Source organism: Rhipicephalus sanguineus, chromosome 4, assembly GCF_013339695.2.
Source record: "Rhipicephalus sanguineus isolate Rsan-2018 chromosome 4, BIME_Rsan_1.4, whole genome shotgun sequence".
NCBI lineage: Eukaryota > Metazoa > Arthropoda > Arachnida > Ixodida > Ixodidae > Rhipicephalus > Rhipicephalus sanguineus.
Window position 1 is genome coordinate 142,819,321 of NC_051179.1, and position 17,830 is coordinate 142,837,150.

Consider the following 17,830-nt stretch of genomic DNA (forward strand, 5'->3'; position numbering starts at 1 on the left):
TATCATTAATTCGGGGTGTACTACCGAGTCTGTTTCCTTTGCACAAACGCGTCTTCATATTGGTTTGGCAAAGGTCGTGTTCACATAAGGAAGGCTTGGTTGGAGAGACACCCCGAATTAGTGAAATCTGCAGTGGTCCATGCATAAGCCTCGTGTGTCCATCTGAAGCTTCAAATTCGGTCATCACTCACTTGTGCTGCATATTAAGGATCATGAAATGAAATCAGAAGTAGCACACACATATACATATGTATATACAACATCATGTACGAGCATATGTACAAAGGAATGCCTAATATGGCTTGCACATCCAGTCACACTGGTCTGCCAGACATAACGCTTGATTTTCAAAAAAAAAAGTAAAATATTTATTGTCTGCTGTGATACAGAAAGGTATGAAAAATTGAAAAAAAAAACAGACATGGGTAATTATCAAACTTCTTTTACGTACAACAAAATTTGCATGTTGTGTGCACTTTGACAACAAACAAACATAAACTGACCGAACCTGCCAATGAGGGTGCCTGACACTTGAAAACAATTTGTTTGTGTATGAAAAATAAATGTGATAGAATGTAAACTTCAGTTTTTATGGCCTTGCAAAAAAAAAACCACAATGGAAACTTTACCGAAGGCGATACCAAAACTCGAATTCTAATACAGTAACTGAATCCTACTATGCATTTTTTTACATAGCATTGTATTAAAAAGCCATTGTGAAAAGCAGGCCCATAGCCAGAAATTTTTTTCGAGGGGGGAGGGGGGGGGGAGGAGGCATTTGCTGAAAGCCCTGAAAAACACTCATTTTCATATTTTTTTCGGTAAAACATCCCCCTCGGTCAGAATTTCAGGAGGGGGGGGGAAGGTGTGGCCCCCTCTGCCTCCTGGCTATATACGGGCCTTGTGCAAAGTATATGTGATGCTTCGATACTGAATATAATGGAGAGGACGAAATAGTATTCCAAGAATACAACTTTGCTTCAAAATAGTTTTCGAGCCAGTAGCTTCATTGCATTGTAAATATTTTGTTCAGTAGGTTGATCCCATCAATGGAAATCTCTGCACCAGCATTTCAGTACTATATACTTCTAAAATGTTTTCTAATACCAACGCACAACTACAATATAAAAAAAAAATCACGTCAACTGTGGGGAGTTGTACAGTAAAACGACAGCTTTACGTTACTATACCAGTGTTCAAAGTTATGGTTTATGGTTTTCTTAAAGTTCAGCACTGGAAAGAATGTGAAAACCACCTTTGCAGACATGTATCCAGGGGGACACAAAGTGAGACAATTGTAATTGCTGTCAGCCACCAAATTAGCTAAGATTCAATACTGAATATTTTAGTGACTGCAGCAAGCGGGCACGTTTGTACTGAAAAGTTGGAACCAGTCTCTTTTCTACACGGTTCCACTAGAAAGAATTCCAGCATGTCTGTGCTCGAGATATCTCGCTGCAAAGTTTGATGGCGGATTGCATAATCACGCATGCAGGGCGGTGTGGACCGGCGCAATCTTCCTCCGTGATGTGACGAGCAGTAATTGCTTGCTATCGCCAGTCGGTAGTAACAGCGTGGGGGGAGGGGGAGGGGCTTAGCGCCAGCGCTCACCGTCTTGCATGTGTAATAATACAAATCGCAATGAAAATTTGCAGCAAGATATCTCGCAGCACAGACATGCTAGAATTCTTCTAAGTGGAACTGCGTAGAAAAGCGACCGCCTCCAACTTTTCAATACAAAAATGCCCGCATGCTGCAGTCACTAAGAAGTACTCCATTCAATCATAGTTAACTGGGCGGCTGACAGCGATAATTATTGTCTCACTGTGACTCCATGGATACATAACTTATCAGCAAAGGTGATTATAACGTACCTCCCGGTGCTGAAATAAAAAAAGCAATAAAGCTGACTTCTGAACACCCTGTATTCTGCTCTTGATGAAGTGAAAAGTCAACCCAAAATCAACCAACAGCACAACTGCACTATAGCCCCAGTGAATATAAATCACCAAACTTTAAATTTCTTGCATAAAGTTGCAGTAATGCAAGTTTAACGCCTCTTTCAAGTGGTACAAAATACTGAAATTATTGGGCGAACATTACTAGAGGTGACAGGAGTTGAAGCTTGTGTTTCTTGGTACTGCGCTGCTTTTAACGAAAACCTATACACAGAGGCACAGAAATACATAACAGCGCTCTGCTGCTCTGTCCATAAGTGTATCAGCGCATACATCACATTCTGTGCTATGATTTGCAGTGATACTGGTGCAGCATCATTACGGTTCTTAAAGCAGAACTTCTTGTCGTAAATGTTGCACATAATTTTCAAGAGAAACAGTTTCACCACAGAGTGCAAGTTGAACATCAGAATTAAAATTCACCAGCACAAAATTTACCCAGCACTTAAAATAATGAATTCGTTATTAAGATGTCTTGAATAGCAAAAAAAATCTAAACCATTCTTACTGTGCTCGAAAACTAACAACAGACCTTCGCATGATATAAGCACTAAAAATATAATCCAAGCAAACAGATGCTGAAAATCGCCCGTTGTACTAAAAATTGTAAAACTGAAACAGGCGTTTTCATACAGCAAGCGGTTTCATCGTCCTTAACAGAAAATGTTCATATTTGACCTCGAGATAGGGGAAATCCGCAAAACATCACGTAGATGCACTTGGACTCATTGGAACACCACTGTCTAGTTGATGCAGCACATGACACCTCTTAAATACCACTGTCAGTAGATGGAGCACAAGGGATTGCAAGAATGTCACCCTGCATTGAAAAATAAAAGGCATAGTGAGTGTGTACTGCATATGCACCTCGTACTACAGCGCAAACACAATGGTAAACATGTGTTCGCTATTTATTGTGTCCTTGTGTGTTCGCGCACTAATACAACGTGAATACTCACAAACTTCCTCAGACCCGTTCACTACAGTATATCGCTCATTAATGTCCATGTACACGGCAGAAAATTGTGTGGCAGTGTGATGGCATGCATAATCAGTTGCGCAGGGAACAAACGGCAAAGGGAACAAAGCTGATGCTATGGGCGCTACTGGTCTCCCTGTGCATTAGAAAAAGAAGGAGCACACAGTGGTGAAGCTTTTATACAGCTGCTTTTGTTTTGCGAGCTGGAAAAAATTGTTTATATGGAGCACCTACTAGCTATGTGATCTACCTAGGCGAGCTATTGTGCTGTAATAACTTTCATATACGCAACAAATGAAACCAACAGACAATTATTAAGTAATAACTTCTTTATTAAGCGAAGGAAGGTTGATTTAATTGGCTGTTAGTTTCATTTGGTTCTGTCTAACAAAGAAACTAGCCCTCGAACAACTACTCTCCTTTAATAACAATTATAGTTTTGTGCTTGATCGGTAGTACATAGGTGTGTGCAAGTATTCGGAATCTCGAATACGAGTCGAATATTTCCGTTATATATTAGTTATTAGCATAATGGACTAAAAAATGCAAAATCGCGCTTTTCCGGGACAAATGAAGACCTTTCAGTGCTATGCGCATTTTTGTTTTTCAAGTAAGACATCACTAACACGTAATCGTTCTAAGCCTACTAAGGTTAAAACGTAATTGCGACGAATCGCCAACCAAGACTATACCCTGTCGTAGTGGCTGGCCGTATGCATACCGTTTGGCGCATGCCGCGATCACGATTTGTCGCGGAAAGATTAACCGCGCCCCTCAACTCGTGATATGGCCGACGCCACGGAAAAGGTCTTTCGTCCTTTGGGAAAGTGAAAGGACTACCACTAAGTGTGACTTCAGCGCCAATGCACGCGGCAACACCGTTACAGATAAACACCGGAAAGCACGAAAAACACGATTACGGCCATCTATGAACTTGCCAGTACGGCACAGCCCTATCACCATCAGAAAATGAAGCCATCTGCCACAGCGCTGTTGTATGCGTGCTGCACGGCTTAAATAGGTGACGAGCCAAATGCACCTGACCGCCATTGGCTGCCACCTTCGTTCCTTGTGATGAACCGCGAAGTGCGCGTCCGTCGCGGAAACTAAAACAGCTGGCTCTCGCGGCGTCGACCCAACAAGATACTTACCACACCCGCGGCACCTGCACTCTGATAGGAGAGGAGCGGGTACGAAGAATATTCTACAACATGGGGTTGACAACCTGAGGCCTGCGGGGCAGTATTATGTGGCCCCCGACACAAGGTCAGGATCTCTTCCCCTCTCCTCTTTTCACCACCTATCTAAGGGCCGACATGGCAGTTTTGACCACAAATGGGGTTAGACAAGAACAAAACTTGCTTGCAGTTGGCATTACAACGATTGTTTGTAAATTGAAACCTTAGGAGATGCGTGATAAACACAAACGTGAATTTTATTCGTTTTGTAAATCATTGTTCGTTCCATGAATTCCTTCGCTTTGACTGCAAACCGTCCATAAAGCTGAGTACATGGGCCGTCAAAATAAGTTACCGGTCTTGCACAGGCCGAAAGGGGAGGATCAACCGGTTGGAAAACGTGAAACTGCACGTGTCAAAGATCATGATGTGTGTGTGCGGGAAGCGACACCCGAAACAGCCCAACGCGGAGAAAACACGAACAAGTAGCGGCAGCGAGTGTTTCGTTTATTTAAGTTTTCTTTACAGATTTTTCCTGTTAAGTGTGCAGCTTAACACAGGCGTTATGAGTCACCAAGCAGCCCAGCTGTAGACCCTGTTGCATTATAAAACCTAGGTAGGTGTCCCGCCGCATTGTGCGAGCTCAGGCACACATTCACTTACATCCGAGTATTACACACGCACTTTGTGATAGTGACAAAATGGTTGTGCGCAGCGGTCCACAGCCAAATGTAACAGGAAGCGCCTAACAGCCGCTTCCCGACACCGCGGACGGCGCACTTTCGACGCTGAAACGTTTCGCTTCACGAAGGCAGAGAACAAGGCGCGGAATCGAAGCGCGGCCGGCGCGACAGCAAACAACGAAAGGACGAAAGAGTTCAGAACAGCGCGTGCTGCGCCTGCGCTATGTTCGTCGCAGGCGGCAGCGGCCGCCGAGCTTCCATGTTCCATTTAGCAGTGAACCGCTCAATACATACAATGACACCTGACACAAACGCTAAGCACCAACATAAAAGAAGAAACAGGTACTCGCCTGGAACATTCGACATGACAAGATCCCATACCGCCAACAATGGCGTCACAATGGCATGGCTGAATCTCGACGTATCCATTTTCGACAGCGTACAGCCACTTTCACTGAGAAGACGCATGGCTAATGCACAACGTAGGGGCAACAGCTTAGACCACACCACGCGCATATCAATCACAGTTGCGCAACATATAAATTAACACATCGCTGCACACGAACGAAAACCAAACTATACCGCACGGCGACGCACAACCACAGCCAAGCGCGAACGAAGCCGGAGCATAGCGCGGTCGGAGCGGCGCGCGGCTTCCAGGCTAAAACACCCCACGTGATTCTACGCGCCGTCACGTGACTGCCGATCGTTTTCATCGCCAGGAGCGATGAAAACGATCGGCAGCAAAGAAGCAAGAAGGGAGCGCACAGCCTTGGCTTCCGAGATGGACGTTGCGCTATCTCGGAGGCGATGGCATAGTTTGTAAGAATGGCAGACTGGGCTTGTTGGTTTAGCAAATTTGAAGTGTAAGGCGCGGCAACGACAACGGACAGTACACACACACTTGTGACAGCGCATGATGGGCATATAAACTGTGATGTTTTCGAAATGAACATTGTTGAAAGTGGCGCTCTGTGTGTGTAGCTTCACTTCAAATACGATGTCATAGCGTGCGTAGGTCTCGCTCTCTCCCGTAGTTGCCGTCGTCCTTTCTCCCTCTTGAGCGGTGGGATGGGAGTTGGCAGTGCGTTCGTCGTGCCGTGCATTCAGGCATCATTGGGTTTACAGCATATGACTTGCACTTACTCCCATGCCGTAAGTTTTACGAGCATGCGCGGTCATGCGCGTGCTACGCTTAATCGGTGCAGCATGTGAGGCGACATGTATACATGCATGGAGTTCGCGGTGTCCTAGAAACTCTCTTACCAAAGGTTTGCGCACGATGGCAGCAGGGAGGAAGGGGGGGGGGGGACAGCAGCTTTCTAAAGTAATCCGTAAGCGGACGCCAATTCTGCCCCATACGTTTACTCTGTCGAACCTCTCACGTCATCTTTAACGCGCAGGGTTACGGCTACGTATGCTCTTCGACAATAGTGGCAACCGAGGACCTTCGACGTTGAATTCGAAGCACAATTTACTTCCTACCGTTATCCCCGGAGGCCGTCGGGAGAAGCACGCCATCGCTTCATTTTCATTTTTGCATCCATGGTTGAGCTTGTTTTGTTCTTTTAGGACTCGACAAAGAGGTTGCTGCGGTGAGACATGCCCCCCCCCCCCCCCCCACTGATGGAGAACTCTGAGCACGCCTATGTTCTCATCTTCCTCGTTCGGTAGCGAGGTGCTAACATTATTGCTACTCATGTGGGTCCCCTTAAAGTGACATTGAATTCCTTCCGAATCTTTGCTTTCCTTTTCCAAGTGCTTCTGTGCGGAAATCATTAACATGGAGGAATTGTGCGGCCAGTTCTTGGCATGGTATATGTAACCGATAATGATTTCCCTGCAGGTTTCCCTTGCATGGATGAGTGGTACAAATTCGGGTGTCGAAAAGTTAGCTTCCATAATTACGTTAGCTGGCTAATAATACTGCAAGGCTAGTGTCATTGTGTCCCATCTTGTTTAATGAACCTCAGTGAGGCCTCGGCTTACTCTAATGTTTGTGGAAGAAAAATTCATAGCGCAGATACATTTCCCAATGCACGCGCTTAAACAAGTGAGTCGTGAAACTTTATGCATCACTGTGTAATGTATGTATATATTTATGTATGTCAGAATTGCGTGCTCTATGTTGTATACATTCCACATGTACAATTGTACTATATTATCCTATATCTTGGTCTGTTCAAAGTAATTCTTTTTTGTCTGTCTTATTGGATAAGTGAACAGGTAATTAAAAGCGTTCATACCGCAACTTGTAAACAGTGTTCATGCCGGCGGGAAGTTTTCTGTCCCACTTACAGCTTTATATCCAGAAAGGCTTTGTATAAATTCAACATTTGTTTTTAATTGCTTCTACATTTGTATAATCGCTGGCAATAGCTCGTATAAATGTTCATGCGGTTGGCATATATTGTGGAAAATATGAAACGGTAGGGCACACCTCGAGCCTGTGCAAAAGAAGTGTTTGCTGATTTTCTTGTACATTTTCTCGAGTCTTGTAGTATTTTGTGAAGCAATGATACTTCGTCATTTCTCTATGTGAAAATAAAATATCACGAGAACTAACATTGTGCCAATAGCTCCACCATTTCCTTGTTTCTCTAATGTCACTGACATCGTAACCTTAGAAAAGGCAGTACAACAACAGACGCATTGCGCAATGCACGCGATTTTAATATGCATGCATGGATGCAGCTTAATGCTTCAATGTGCACCCTTACGTTCTTGCATTAACACCCTTATGAAAGACATTAACACCCTTTTTCCGCGCACACCCTTCTCTTAGGGTGTACATTGAGCAAAAAGGGTGTTGTACAATGCGAAAAAGGGTGTTAATGTCATTAACACCCTTTTTACACCCTTAAGGGTGTAAAAATGTTTAGTGTGTGCTCCGCAAGAATTAACGACGTTATTGGCACTGCAAAAAAAAAAGAAGAGGCGTGCTAGAAAGCAAAATGATCAGTGTTGGCTGCTTTGGGTTATTAACATTTTATTCCGCATTCGACAAGGAAACATTAAAAGTGACCGTGATTTCATTTCACATATACCACGTAAATCATGAAAATAGTGCGTATATATCAACGTCTTTCTCTACAAGGTATATAGAATTTGTGACACATGTTTGGGACCTGTTAGGATTGCATCTATCGCTACCATCTAATCAAACAATCGATATTGAACGATACCGAAGCGTTCCGCCGCGCAAGTACTGAAAAAGGCGCGCGGCACTGAAAGAAACAGTGCAGGCTCCAGTATGTGCCAGCGAACGCCAGCGAAAATTCCAGCGTCTCCAGCGCTTCCCAGTGAGCGCCAGCGTCACAGCGGCAAAGCCAGTGCCCCTACCAGTGCGACCCAGCTCTTTCCCAGTGCGTTCGCCGGAGTCCCAGTGAATCCGATCGTATACCAGTGTTCCCAGTGCGATTAAGTGCCAAAAAACGTACTGGTATCACGCAGGGGGTACTGGAACGGCGCTGGTTTTTTGCAATAGGGCTTTGTTCCACTTTAGATAAAAAAATTACAGCATATCCACGAGTGAATGATGAAGAGCTTGGGCGAAGCTCCTGAAGCAATCATGGTTACACCGTGAAATGTTCAGTGGTTTCGCCCAGCAGTAATCAAAGCGATACGCCGCATTGATTATTTTTCCTTTTTTCTTCTTTTCATAATTTTTTATTTTTATTTATTTTTGTTTTATTTTTATTTTTATTTTAAAATTTTTTTCTGGATGGATGGATGGATGCTATGAGCGTCCCCTTTTTAACGGGGCGGTGACATGTCTGCCACCAGGCTCGAAGGCGAAAAAAAAGAAAGAAAAAAAAATAAACTTCCTTGTTTCATGTTGTCCTAATGCCTTATCTACATTGATTAAATCTACGTTATTATACCAAAAAATATAAATTCACGGTCCATCTCTCTGCCTCTTAAGGCAGAATGACCTTTTTTTTCCCCAGTTATTTATTTTTGTACTTTATCTCTACTTTTCTGCCACCAATACTCTAACCGTCTCTTACTTATTTCTATCGCGGACGTGTTCAGCTTTCCATTGTTGTCCCTAAAACCCAAGGCTTCATGTAGACTCGTGCCCACACGTATACCTGGGTGAATATCGCCACATTCAATCAGTACATGTTCCATCGTTTCCTTAGTTCCCCCGCAGCATGTACATTGTTCTTCTTCGTTACTGAATTTCGCTTTATAACTACGCATTCTAAGGCAGCCCGACCTTGCTTCAAACAGTAAAGCGCTTCCCCTTGAATTATCATAAAACCTTTCCCTCCTTATTTCGTTTTTTTCCTTTTCGGTAGTTACTCAGAGCCGGCTTCTTTTCCATCGCTGTCATCCAGTAAGTCCTCTCCGCCTCTCTGACCTTCCGCTTAATGCTCCTTGTTGTCATATCGCCCGCACTGCCAGCCGTATATTTACTGGTGAGCCTCCTAGTTCTTTTTCTCCACTGCGTGTCAACGCTTTTTCTATACAAATACCTGAAAACCTTCTCTGCCCATCTACTCTCCTTCATTTTCCTCAGCCTCTCTTCGAATCTCATTTTGCTCTGCGCTTCCCTCACTTCAAAGCCTGTCCATCCCATATCACCCTTTACCGCCTCATTTGTCGTCTTCCCGTGAGCGCCCAACGCGAGGCGGCCCACCGTCCTTTGATTTACATCCATTCCTGATTGCACCTCTGACTTCATGCACACCACTCAGTTCCCAAATGTAAGCCCCGGAACCATCACACCCTTCCACAGCCCTCGAAGCACCTCGTACCTATTGTATCCCCATAAAGCTCTGTGCTTCATAATTGCAGCATTCCTCTTTCCCTTTGCTACCGATGCTTTCTCTTGTACTTCCATATATCTATCCCCCTCATTTACCCATACTCCGAGGTACTTGTACTCGCTTACCCTCGGTATTTTTTGGCCCTGTATTAAGACCGTATGGTCTCCGTGATCATTGAATACCATCAATCCACATTTTGTTGCACTAAATCCTAGTCCTAGAGCCTCACACTCCCTTCCGCATATATCTGCCAGTCGCTGTATATCATCTTGACTGTCCGCAAATCTCTATGGGACAGCGCCATCTAGTATATCGTCACCCAACTGCAGTTTGCGTGCATCTCTATGGGACAGCGCCATCTATTGAATGATACGGGAGACGCGACGGCGGCGACACGCCGCATGGAGCGACGACCGACCAGGTGATGCTATAAGGAGCTCCGCTCCTAAAAAAATTACACCATCTCCCGCTAAATGGGACCATAAGGCGATGCGAAGCCGGAGCACTTGCACGATCGCGTTCCGTTGGCGTTCGCTGGGCATGCTACCGACCTCGGGCATACTACCGACCTCGCGTCGTGGAACGCGAAGAGGAGTACTACGCGCGTCGTGTCTTCCCTCTAGCCTGGCCGGTAATTCTCATAGGGCGAGCGGGGAATGCGGTCTGCAGGCGCGCGAGACGGGAGCAGCGTAGGATAGGAGAGAGAGGGGGAGTGGACGCGCATGAGCTGGCGCTCATCGCGGCGCTGCGCAGGAGAGAATTTCGGCATGTCGAGCCCGCATTTCAGAGGAGTCAACCGAGGCAAGCGCTGAACTGAACGCGCGCAGCGCACTACCACTTGAAGGAGAGGAGACTAGAGGAGGAGGGTAGCGCATGCGCCGCGAGAACACAAGCGAAAACGCAGGAGAAGCGCAAGCAGGTGCTGGTAGAGAAGTGGAGAGAGTAATGCGCAGCTGTTTGAGAGAGGGAAGGAGGAGAGTTGCGCATACGTAGTGTGAGTGCGGACTAGCACGCCGCGGGACATACCCCCGAGCAAGAGATGCCTTCGCATCTAAAAATTCGGCAGACTGTGGGAATCAATGTTATGCGAAGCATGCGGCGGGAAGGTGACTGTGGCGTAACTTTTTACATTGAGCGACACGTTACGAAAAGACGTTAAAGATACGTGCAAATTAAAGGGTAACTTTAGGTGCGACGTAGCGTCAGCCCTCACGTTAGCGTACAAACGTCAGTACTATGAAAATTAATTGCACTTTATGGTGCAGTCATGTGAATATCATACGTAACTTTCGTTAATGTATTCCCCAGTGTCGAGCAATGCTTCACCATAGCTTGGTGAATCGTAGGAATATAAATGTAATGTTTATTAGGCTGCTATGAAAACGGAGCCAACACTGGAACCGCAGACGTCAATCTGACATGACGCCTGTATCCTAGGAGTGCATATGTAGTGTTTATTGCTGTCTTGCAAAATTAGATAACCAGCACCACAACCACAACTGACATTGCACCAACATTACGCCTGCATACGCTGTTTTTTCAAACCAGTTTCTAGAACAGGCGTGGCTGTGTGGTGGAATACCGGACTGCCACGCAGAATGTTTGGGATCGATTCCTGCTGGGATTCTAATTCCTATTCTTTCCATTTGTCGGGTCAACGCTGCAGAGGTCGGTTTTAGGGGCGAAGCTCCTCTTAGTCTAACCTTGTCACGTCTCCGTTGTCCGGTGTAACCACCTTAGCAAACTGTCCACTACTTCGTCTTTGCAAACATTCCACTACGACCCATCACCGATCCTTTGCAAACTGCCCACTACTTCGTCTTTGCAAACATCCCACTACGATCCATCAACGATCCATTACTTCACCGACCATAAAGCCGTTATAATGAAGGGGGAACGGAAGCCACCTTTGCAAACTGCCCACTACTTCGTCTTTGTAATCATCCCACTACGACCCATCACCGATCAATCACTTTACCGACCATAAAGCCGTTATAATGAAGGGGGAACGGAAGCCACGTGTAGCTACCACTTACGATTATTAAAATTTCTTGTATAAATATATACAGTGTTTGCCACGTCTTTGATGATGTACTGGGCTATTGCTTTGATTACTGCTGGGCGAAACCACTGAAGATTTCACGGTGTAACCATGATTGCTTCAGGAGCTTCGCCCAAGGTCTTCATCATTCACCCGTGGATATGCTGTGAATTTTTCTTAACGCTCTAGCATTTGGATTACAAATGTCTGTTCTCGCCGTTCCTGGGTAGATATAAACAATCACCTGTGGCGCATACCCGTACACCGCAGCCCGTGGTAAACGGGTATGTGCCGCACATGTCTGGAGGAAAGGGTTTCACGATGTACGTGACAAGATTTTCGCGTTATTCACATCATGACCCGACAGTCATATCCCTGAAATCCTCTCACCCTCCCATGCCGATTTTGGTCTACAGCGTGTTAAAGAGGTGATCATGAGAGCACCCAGACGTAGACGGACAGATAGATAGATAGATAGATAGATAGATAGATAGATAGATAGATAGATAGATAGATAGATAGATAGATAGATAGATAGATAGATAGATAGATAGATAGATACATAGATACATAGATAGATAGATAGATAGATAGATAGATAGATAGATAGAAACGGTGAAAGGGCCAAAGGTTCGCTAAGAAATGCTTCGCATTTAAAGAAAACGATGCCCCATGTATACCTTACCTTTCATAGACTACAAAACCGTCATCGTCCATCGCAGGTACTTTGTGGAAAGGATTGATCTGACAAAGAATGGAAAGCATACGGAAAGCACGTTTCCCTTAGTGCAATCGCTGCAACAATCTTTTCTAGGAAGATGCATCAGGTAAAGCAAAAACATTCTATGAGACTTTGTTTCCTAGTGAACGAGTAACCTTGCAGAAGGCGCTGATAACCTATACGCAAGATTTTCAGGCTTACACGAATCTGTTGTGTCGCCTAACTTGACTCATTTTCAGAGATTCGCTGATTTTATAGCAAATGTTCTTATGGTGCAACGCTGAGCTTGTCGATTCCTTTCTTCAGAACAGCGGGAACAGTAGGACAAAGCACTTTATCACAAAACACTTAAGAACTCGCAGTTCATCATCTAATGCTGTAGGCAGAATCGACACAGTCACAACATCAGTAAAAGATATTGTTGGTAGACTCAATATTAGCCAAACCAGAATTGTCGCAGCCGTTGCTTATCGTTAAACCACGAAATCTGTCCTATTGAGCTTGAGAGTGTTAATAAGTTATCTTCGTTCATTGAAATTATTTAATGTGATATCTTACAATCAAACGGCAAAGCGAAGACGCGACAGTATTATTTCGCTTGGCTGTGACAATAAAAATTCAGGCTCACACAAATTCAGGAAGAGAAGAACATTCACTTCAAGATCCGCTCTCTACTGACCATTAACACACATTACTGTACTTAAGGTGTACCTTGAGGTATTCGTCTCGTAAGTGCTCCTTGTTGGCCATGTCCACCTTCTTGAGCGTCAGCTCAATGCCTGCATGCTTGGCGACTGAGCGCACGAAGTTGCAGGGAGGACTCGCAATTGCCATGTACAGAGTGATGGTCATGATTCAGTTCGGATTGTAGGTGCAATCCTCTTTCGAAGACGGGCCTGCAACGAATAGTGGGACATGGTCACCGCGACTTATATATAGAGATCGCAATGCCAATTATACCGTCCATGTGGCGCCCTAGTGGCATTGCTCCGTCGTAGTGTCCTTGAAAGATACACACGCACGCAGCACAGAGCTTACAGATGTGCAGTTTGCAGGTCGGATGGTATGATGTAGGAAATAAAGTTAAACATAAAATCAACCAAAATAAATAGGCGTTCCCGGCGGAAAGGTAGCAATCGCAGAGCAGAAAACACCTTTTAGGGGAGGTGCACTGAATGTCGATTATAACTCTTTGCGAAAGCACAGGAAGTTCAAAGTACTCAAAAAAGGCAGTGCGGCATGAGCGTACCATAAAAGGGGCCAAAGGTGCTTTGCAGTATAGTTTCACCCTGGCACAAACATACTTTTGAACCTCATGTTGGACGACAGTTGTTCAGAATAGTTGCTTAAAGGTATATGAAAAATAACAGGTGATTCAACTTCAAGCTTATAACTTATTTGACTTGTTTTGGATAGTGTTCTAGGGAAGACTGGTTCCGAGAATATGTTTTTGATCTTGCCCTGGTTACCGGAAAGAAAGAGAGTTTTGTTGCATGAGCCTAATGGAGTAATCGAAAATATCGTTTTGGGCGCGATAGTTCTGGGGAAAGCTTTAATGAAAGTTTCAAGGTTCACCATTCAAAAGTGCGGGCCATCAAGCGTTTTTGCCTGGCGAACCATCAATACAGCCACATGGCGGTTTGCTGCTCGAACAAACGCGTTCGTCTTGCTAAATCGCTACATTTTTGTGCTTTTTTTAATTCGCTTTTTTGTTTGTAGGTGCGTCGGAGATAATTGAATTGCTAGAGAAGCTAAGCTGCAAATATTCACTGAAAGGCGGACGTCCTTGCACCGCCGTTTTTGCATAGTAAGGCATCGTTTTGGAGTGCAATATAACAGACACAAGCTCGCCTTTTGCAGCAGCAAACAAAACAAGCAAACGATACCTCAAAGTTGCCATTTGTGTTACTTAAACGGGAAATAAAGAGAAAAACGAAAAACGAACCCTTGTCTGGAGAAGACGCTTAGTAAGCGAGAAAACACGCAAAAAAGAAATACGGGTTGCGACGCCACCTTGCGATTCTCCCACCAAACGGCGCGATGTAACAGATTTTGACGGCGTCTATTAGGTCCTACGTAGTTCCTAATCAGTAAAAATGAAGTACATTAGAGACAAATCTGCCAAAACTGGTACGGCGGGAGACGCGGCTACCCCTATATATTGTCGCAACGCGGAAATAACAAGATACAGGACCACGTTGCGACGACGAAAGACAAGTCTGTATTCGGATAACCAGAAAACACAAGAGCAGACGCTTCAACGTCGTCTTCCTCAGAGGGCCCAGAGCTGAAGCTCGTGCTGTTCGCTTCTTTGTCCTCTGTTGTCCTGCCGGTTATTAATCGTGACAGCCTCCCTTCCAAGAAAGCATCGTCCCGATGCTTCATCGTCACGACAGCAGGGTTTGTACTCACTGGCAGCTCATGAGTTCATTCGGACAAATAGGGCTTCATCCGAACCACGTGAACAACTTCTGGCGTATGCCTTTGACGCCTTGAACAATGTGGACTGTCGGGAACAACCTCATAGTTAACATCAGTGAGACGTCGGAGGACTTTATACGGCCCTAAGTACCGCCGTAATAGCTTCTCTGAGAGACCACGACGGCGAACTGGGGTCCAGACCCAAACTCTCTCTCCCGGCTCGTAGTAGACTGGTCGATGACGTAGATTGTAGCGCCTTGTGTCATAGTCCTGCTGGCGACGAATACGTGTGCGCGCAAGTTGTCGGGTTTCTTCAGCAAGCTGAGTTATGTAGTCGGCATCCGTTTCGACGCCATCGTTTTCATGCGGCAGCATAGCGTCGAGCATGGTTGTGACTTCACGGCCATGGACAAGACGGAACGGTGTCATGCGTGTTGTCTCTTGCTGTGCCGTGTTGTAGGCGAAAGTGACATAAGGCAAGATCTCATCCCAGTTTCTATGCACCACATCGACGTACATGCAGAGCATATCGGCAAGTGTCTTGTTCAGCCGCTCCGTCAGACCATTCGTTTGTGGGTGGTATGCCGTTGTACGTCGGTGAGAGGTGCCGCTAAGCTTTAAAACTGTGCGTAACAGCTCGGCTGTGAATGCTGTTCCCCTGTCAGTTATTACTACAGATGGAGCTCCATGCCTCAGCACTACATTCTCTATAAAAAACCGGGCCGCTTCACTTGCCGTGCCCCTCTCCAGAGCCTTGGTTTCGGTGTAGCGAGTGAGGTAGTCTGTGGCTACAATTATCCATTTGCGTCCCGCAGCCGAAGTTGGAAATGGGCCTAGGAGATCCATTCCGACTTGGGCGAATGGAGTTTCCGGAACATCAATAGGATGGAGGAGCCCGGCTGGTTTGACGGCGGGCACTTTCCTACGCTGGCATTCAAGGCAAGTCCGCACGTACTGTTGAACGGTCGCCGTCAGTCTTGGCCAGAAGTACTTTTGTCTCAGTCGGCATAGCGTTCGTGTGTAGCCCAAATGACCGGATGTTGCTTCATCATGGCACGCCTGCAGTACTTCTCTCCTGAGCGGTGTTGGAACAACAAGCAAGTAGGTGTTCCCGTTCGGCGAAAAATTCACCTTATATAGGACGTCGTTTCGCAAGCAAAATGATGCTACTCCTCTTGCGAAGAGCTTTGGCACAGTGGATGTGCGTCCCTCCAAGAAACCAATAATGGATTGCAATTCGGGGTCATCGCGTTGCTGCTGTGCGATTGTAGTGGTGTTGACAACACCGACAAAGGCCGCGTCGTCGTCATCTTCGACATTTGCATGTTCAAATGGCGCACGAGAAAGGCAATCAGCATCCGTATGTCGCTTCCCTGATTTGTATACAATAGTCATATCGAATTCTTGAAGCTTAAGGCTCCAGCGCGCCAGTCGTCCTGATGGGTCTTTTAAGTTCGTCAACCAACAAAGGGAATGATGGTCGCTGACAACTTCAAACGGGCGGCCGTACAAATATGGGCGAAACTTTATAACAGCCCACACCACTGCAAGGCACTCTTTTTCAGTGGTGGAATAATTCTCTTCCGTGCGGGAGAGGGTCCTGCTCGCATAAGCAATTACTCGTTCGGCGCCATCTTGCCACTGCACGAGTACGGCTCCTAAGCCGACATTGCTGGCGTCGGTGTGAACCGCTGTCGGAGCGTCATCGTCAAAGTGCCCGAGGACTGGCGGCTTTTGGAGGCGTTGCCGCAGCTCGTTGAACGCTTCCTGCTGCTCTTCACCCCACACGAATCTGACATCTTCTCTGGTGAGGCGTGTCAACGGCGAGGCAATGCGTGAAAAGTTCTGAATGAAGCGTCGGTAATAGGCGCACAGTCCTAAAAATCGTCTGACTGCCTTTTTGTCAGATGGTGCGGGAAAACTTGCCACGGCAGCTATTTTGTCGGGGTCAGGCCGCACACCTTCACTGCTGACAAGATGCCCCAGAAACAGAAGCTCTTCGAAGCCAAAGTGACATTTTTCTGGTTTAAGCGTTAGTCCAGCAGATCGTATTGCTTGAAATACCGCGTGTAGTCGCTTCAAGTGCTCGTCAAATGTCGCAGAAAATACAATGACATCGTCCAAATATACCAGGCACGTTTGCCACTTGAGGCCTGATAGTACGGTGCCCATGAGCCGCTGAAATGTTGCTGGTGCGGAGCATAAGCCGAAAGGAAGTACCTTAAATTCATAAAGGCCATCGGGTGTCACGAATGCTGTTTTTTCTCGGTCTCTTTCGTCGACCTCTATCTGCCAATATCCGCTCCTTAAATCCATCGACGAGAAATAACGTGCATGCCGTAGTCGATCGAGGGAATCGTCTATACGAGGTAGCGGGTAAACGTCTTTTTTCGTAACCTGATTGAGCTTGCGGTAGTCCACGCAGAAACGTAAAGTGCCGTCTTTTTTCTTCACTAATACTACCGGCGATGCCCAAGGACTCTTCGACGGCTGAATAACGTCATCCTGAAGCATCTTTCGCACCTGCCTTTCTATGGCTTCACGTTCCCGCGGAGCTACTCGGTACGGGTTTTGCCGTATGGGTCTGGCCATTTCATCCGTAATGATGCGATGTTTCGTCAAAGGCGTTTGGCGAACTCTGGACGTCGAAGAGAAACAATCTTGAAACTGATTAATAAGCTCCAGGAGGTTTTGCTTCTGCGTAGGCAGCAAACTTGGGCCAACATCGACGGATAGACGTACGGGCAGCAGGTCGGTGTGATCGTCTTGCTCCGCAGTCAAGCAGCCTGCGACCTCAGTGAGCTCCTCCACGTACGCGACTGCCATACCTCGAGCAAGATGTCGTCGCTCGGGGCTTAAGTTTGTGACTAGAACTTGCGTGTGTCCGGAATTTATGCTTACGACGCCTCTTGCAATGGATAGGCCATGACTGAATAACAATGTTGGAATTTGTTCGGCGATCTTGTCGGACTTGCCTAGTAGGTCGCATGTTACAGCCACGAGAGCGCTTGACCGCGGAGGAATAATCACGTCATCGTCGAACACCCGCATATGTTTACGTCTTGATCTGCACA

The 17,830-nt window shown here is 46.0% G+C and overlaps 1 protein-coding gene across 1 annotated transcript in view; it reads right to left on the reverse strand.

Annotated features, from left to right (window-relative positions):
- Positions 1–13,187, reverse strand: part of LOC119391659 (glutathione S-transferase 4-like) — a 36,177-nt gene extending 22,990 nt beyond the window's left edge. Inside the window, exons 1-2 of the mRNA XM_037659325.1 lie at positions 13,047–13,187; positions 12,300–12,358 (exon numbers count right to left, since the gene is read on the reverse strand). Of these exons, the coding sequence (XP_037515253.1) occupies positions 12,300–12,358; positions 13,047–13,187 (200 nt within the window). The remainder of the gene's footprint in view (positions 1–12,299; positions 12,359–13,046) is intronic.
- Between the last annotated feature and the right edge of the window lie 4,643 nt (positions 13,188–17,830).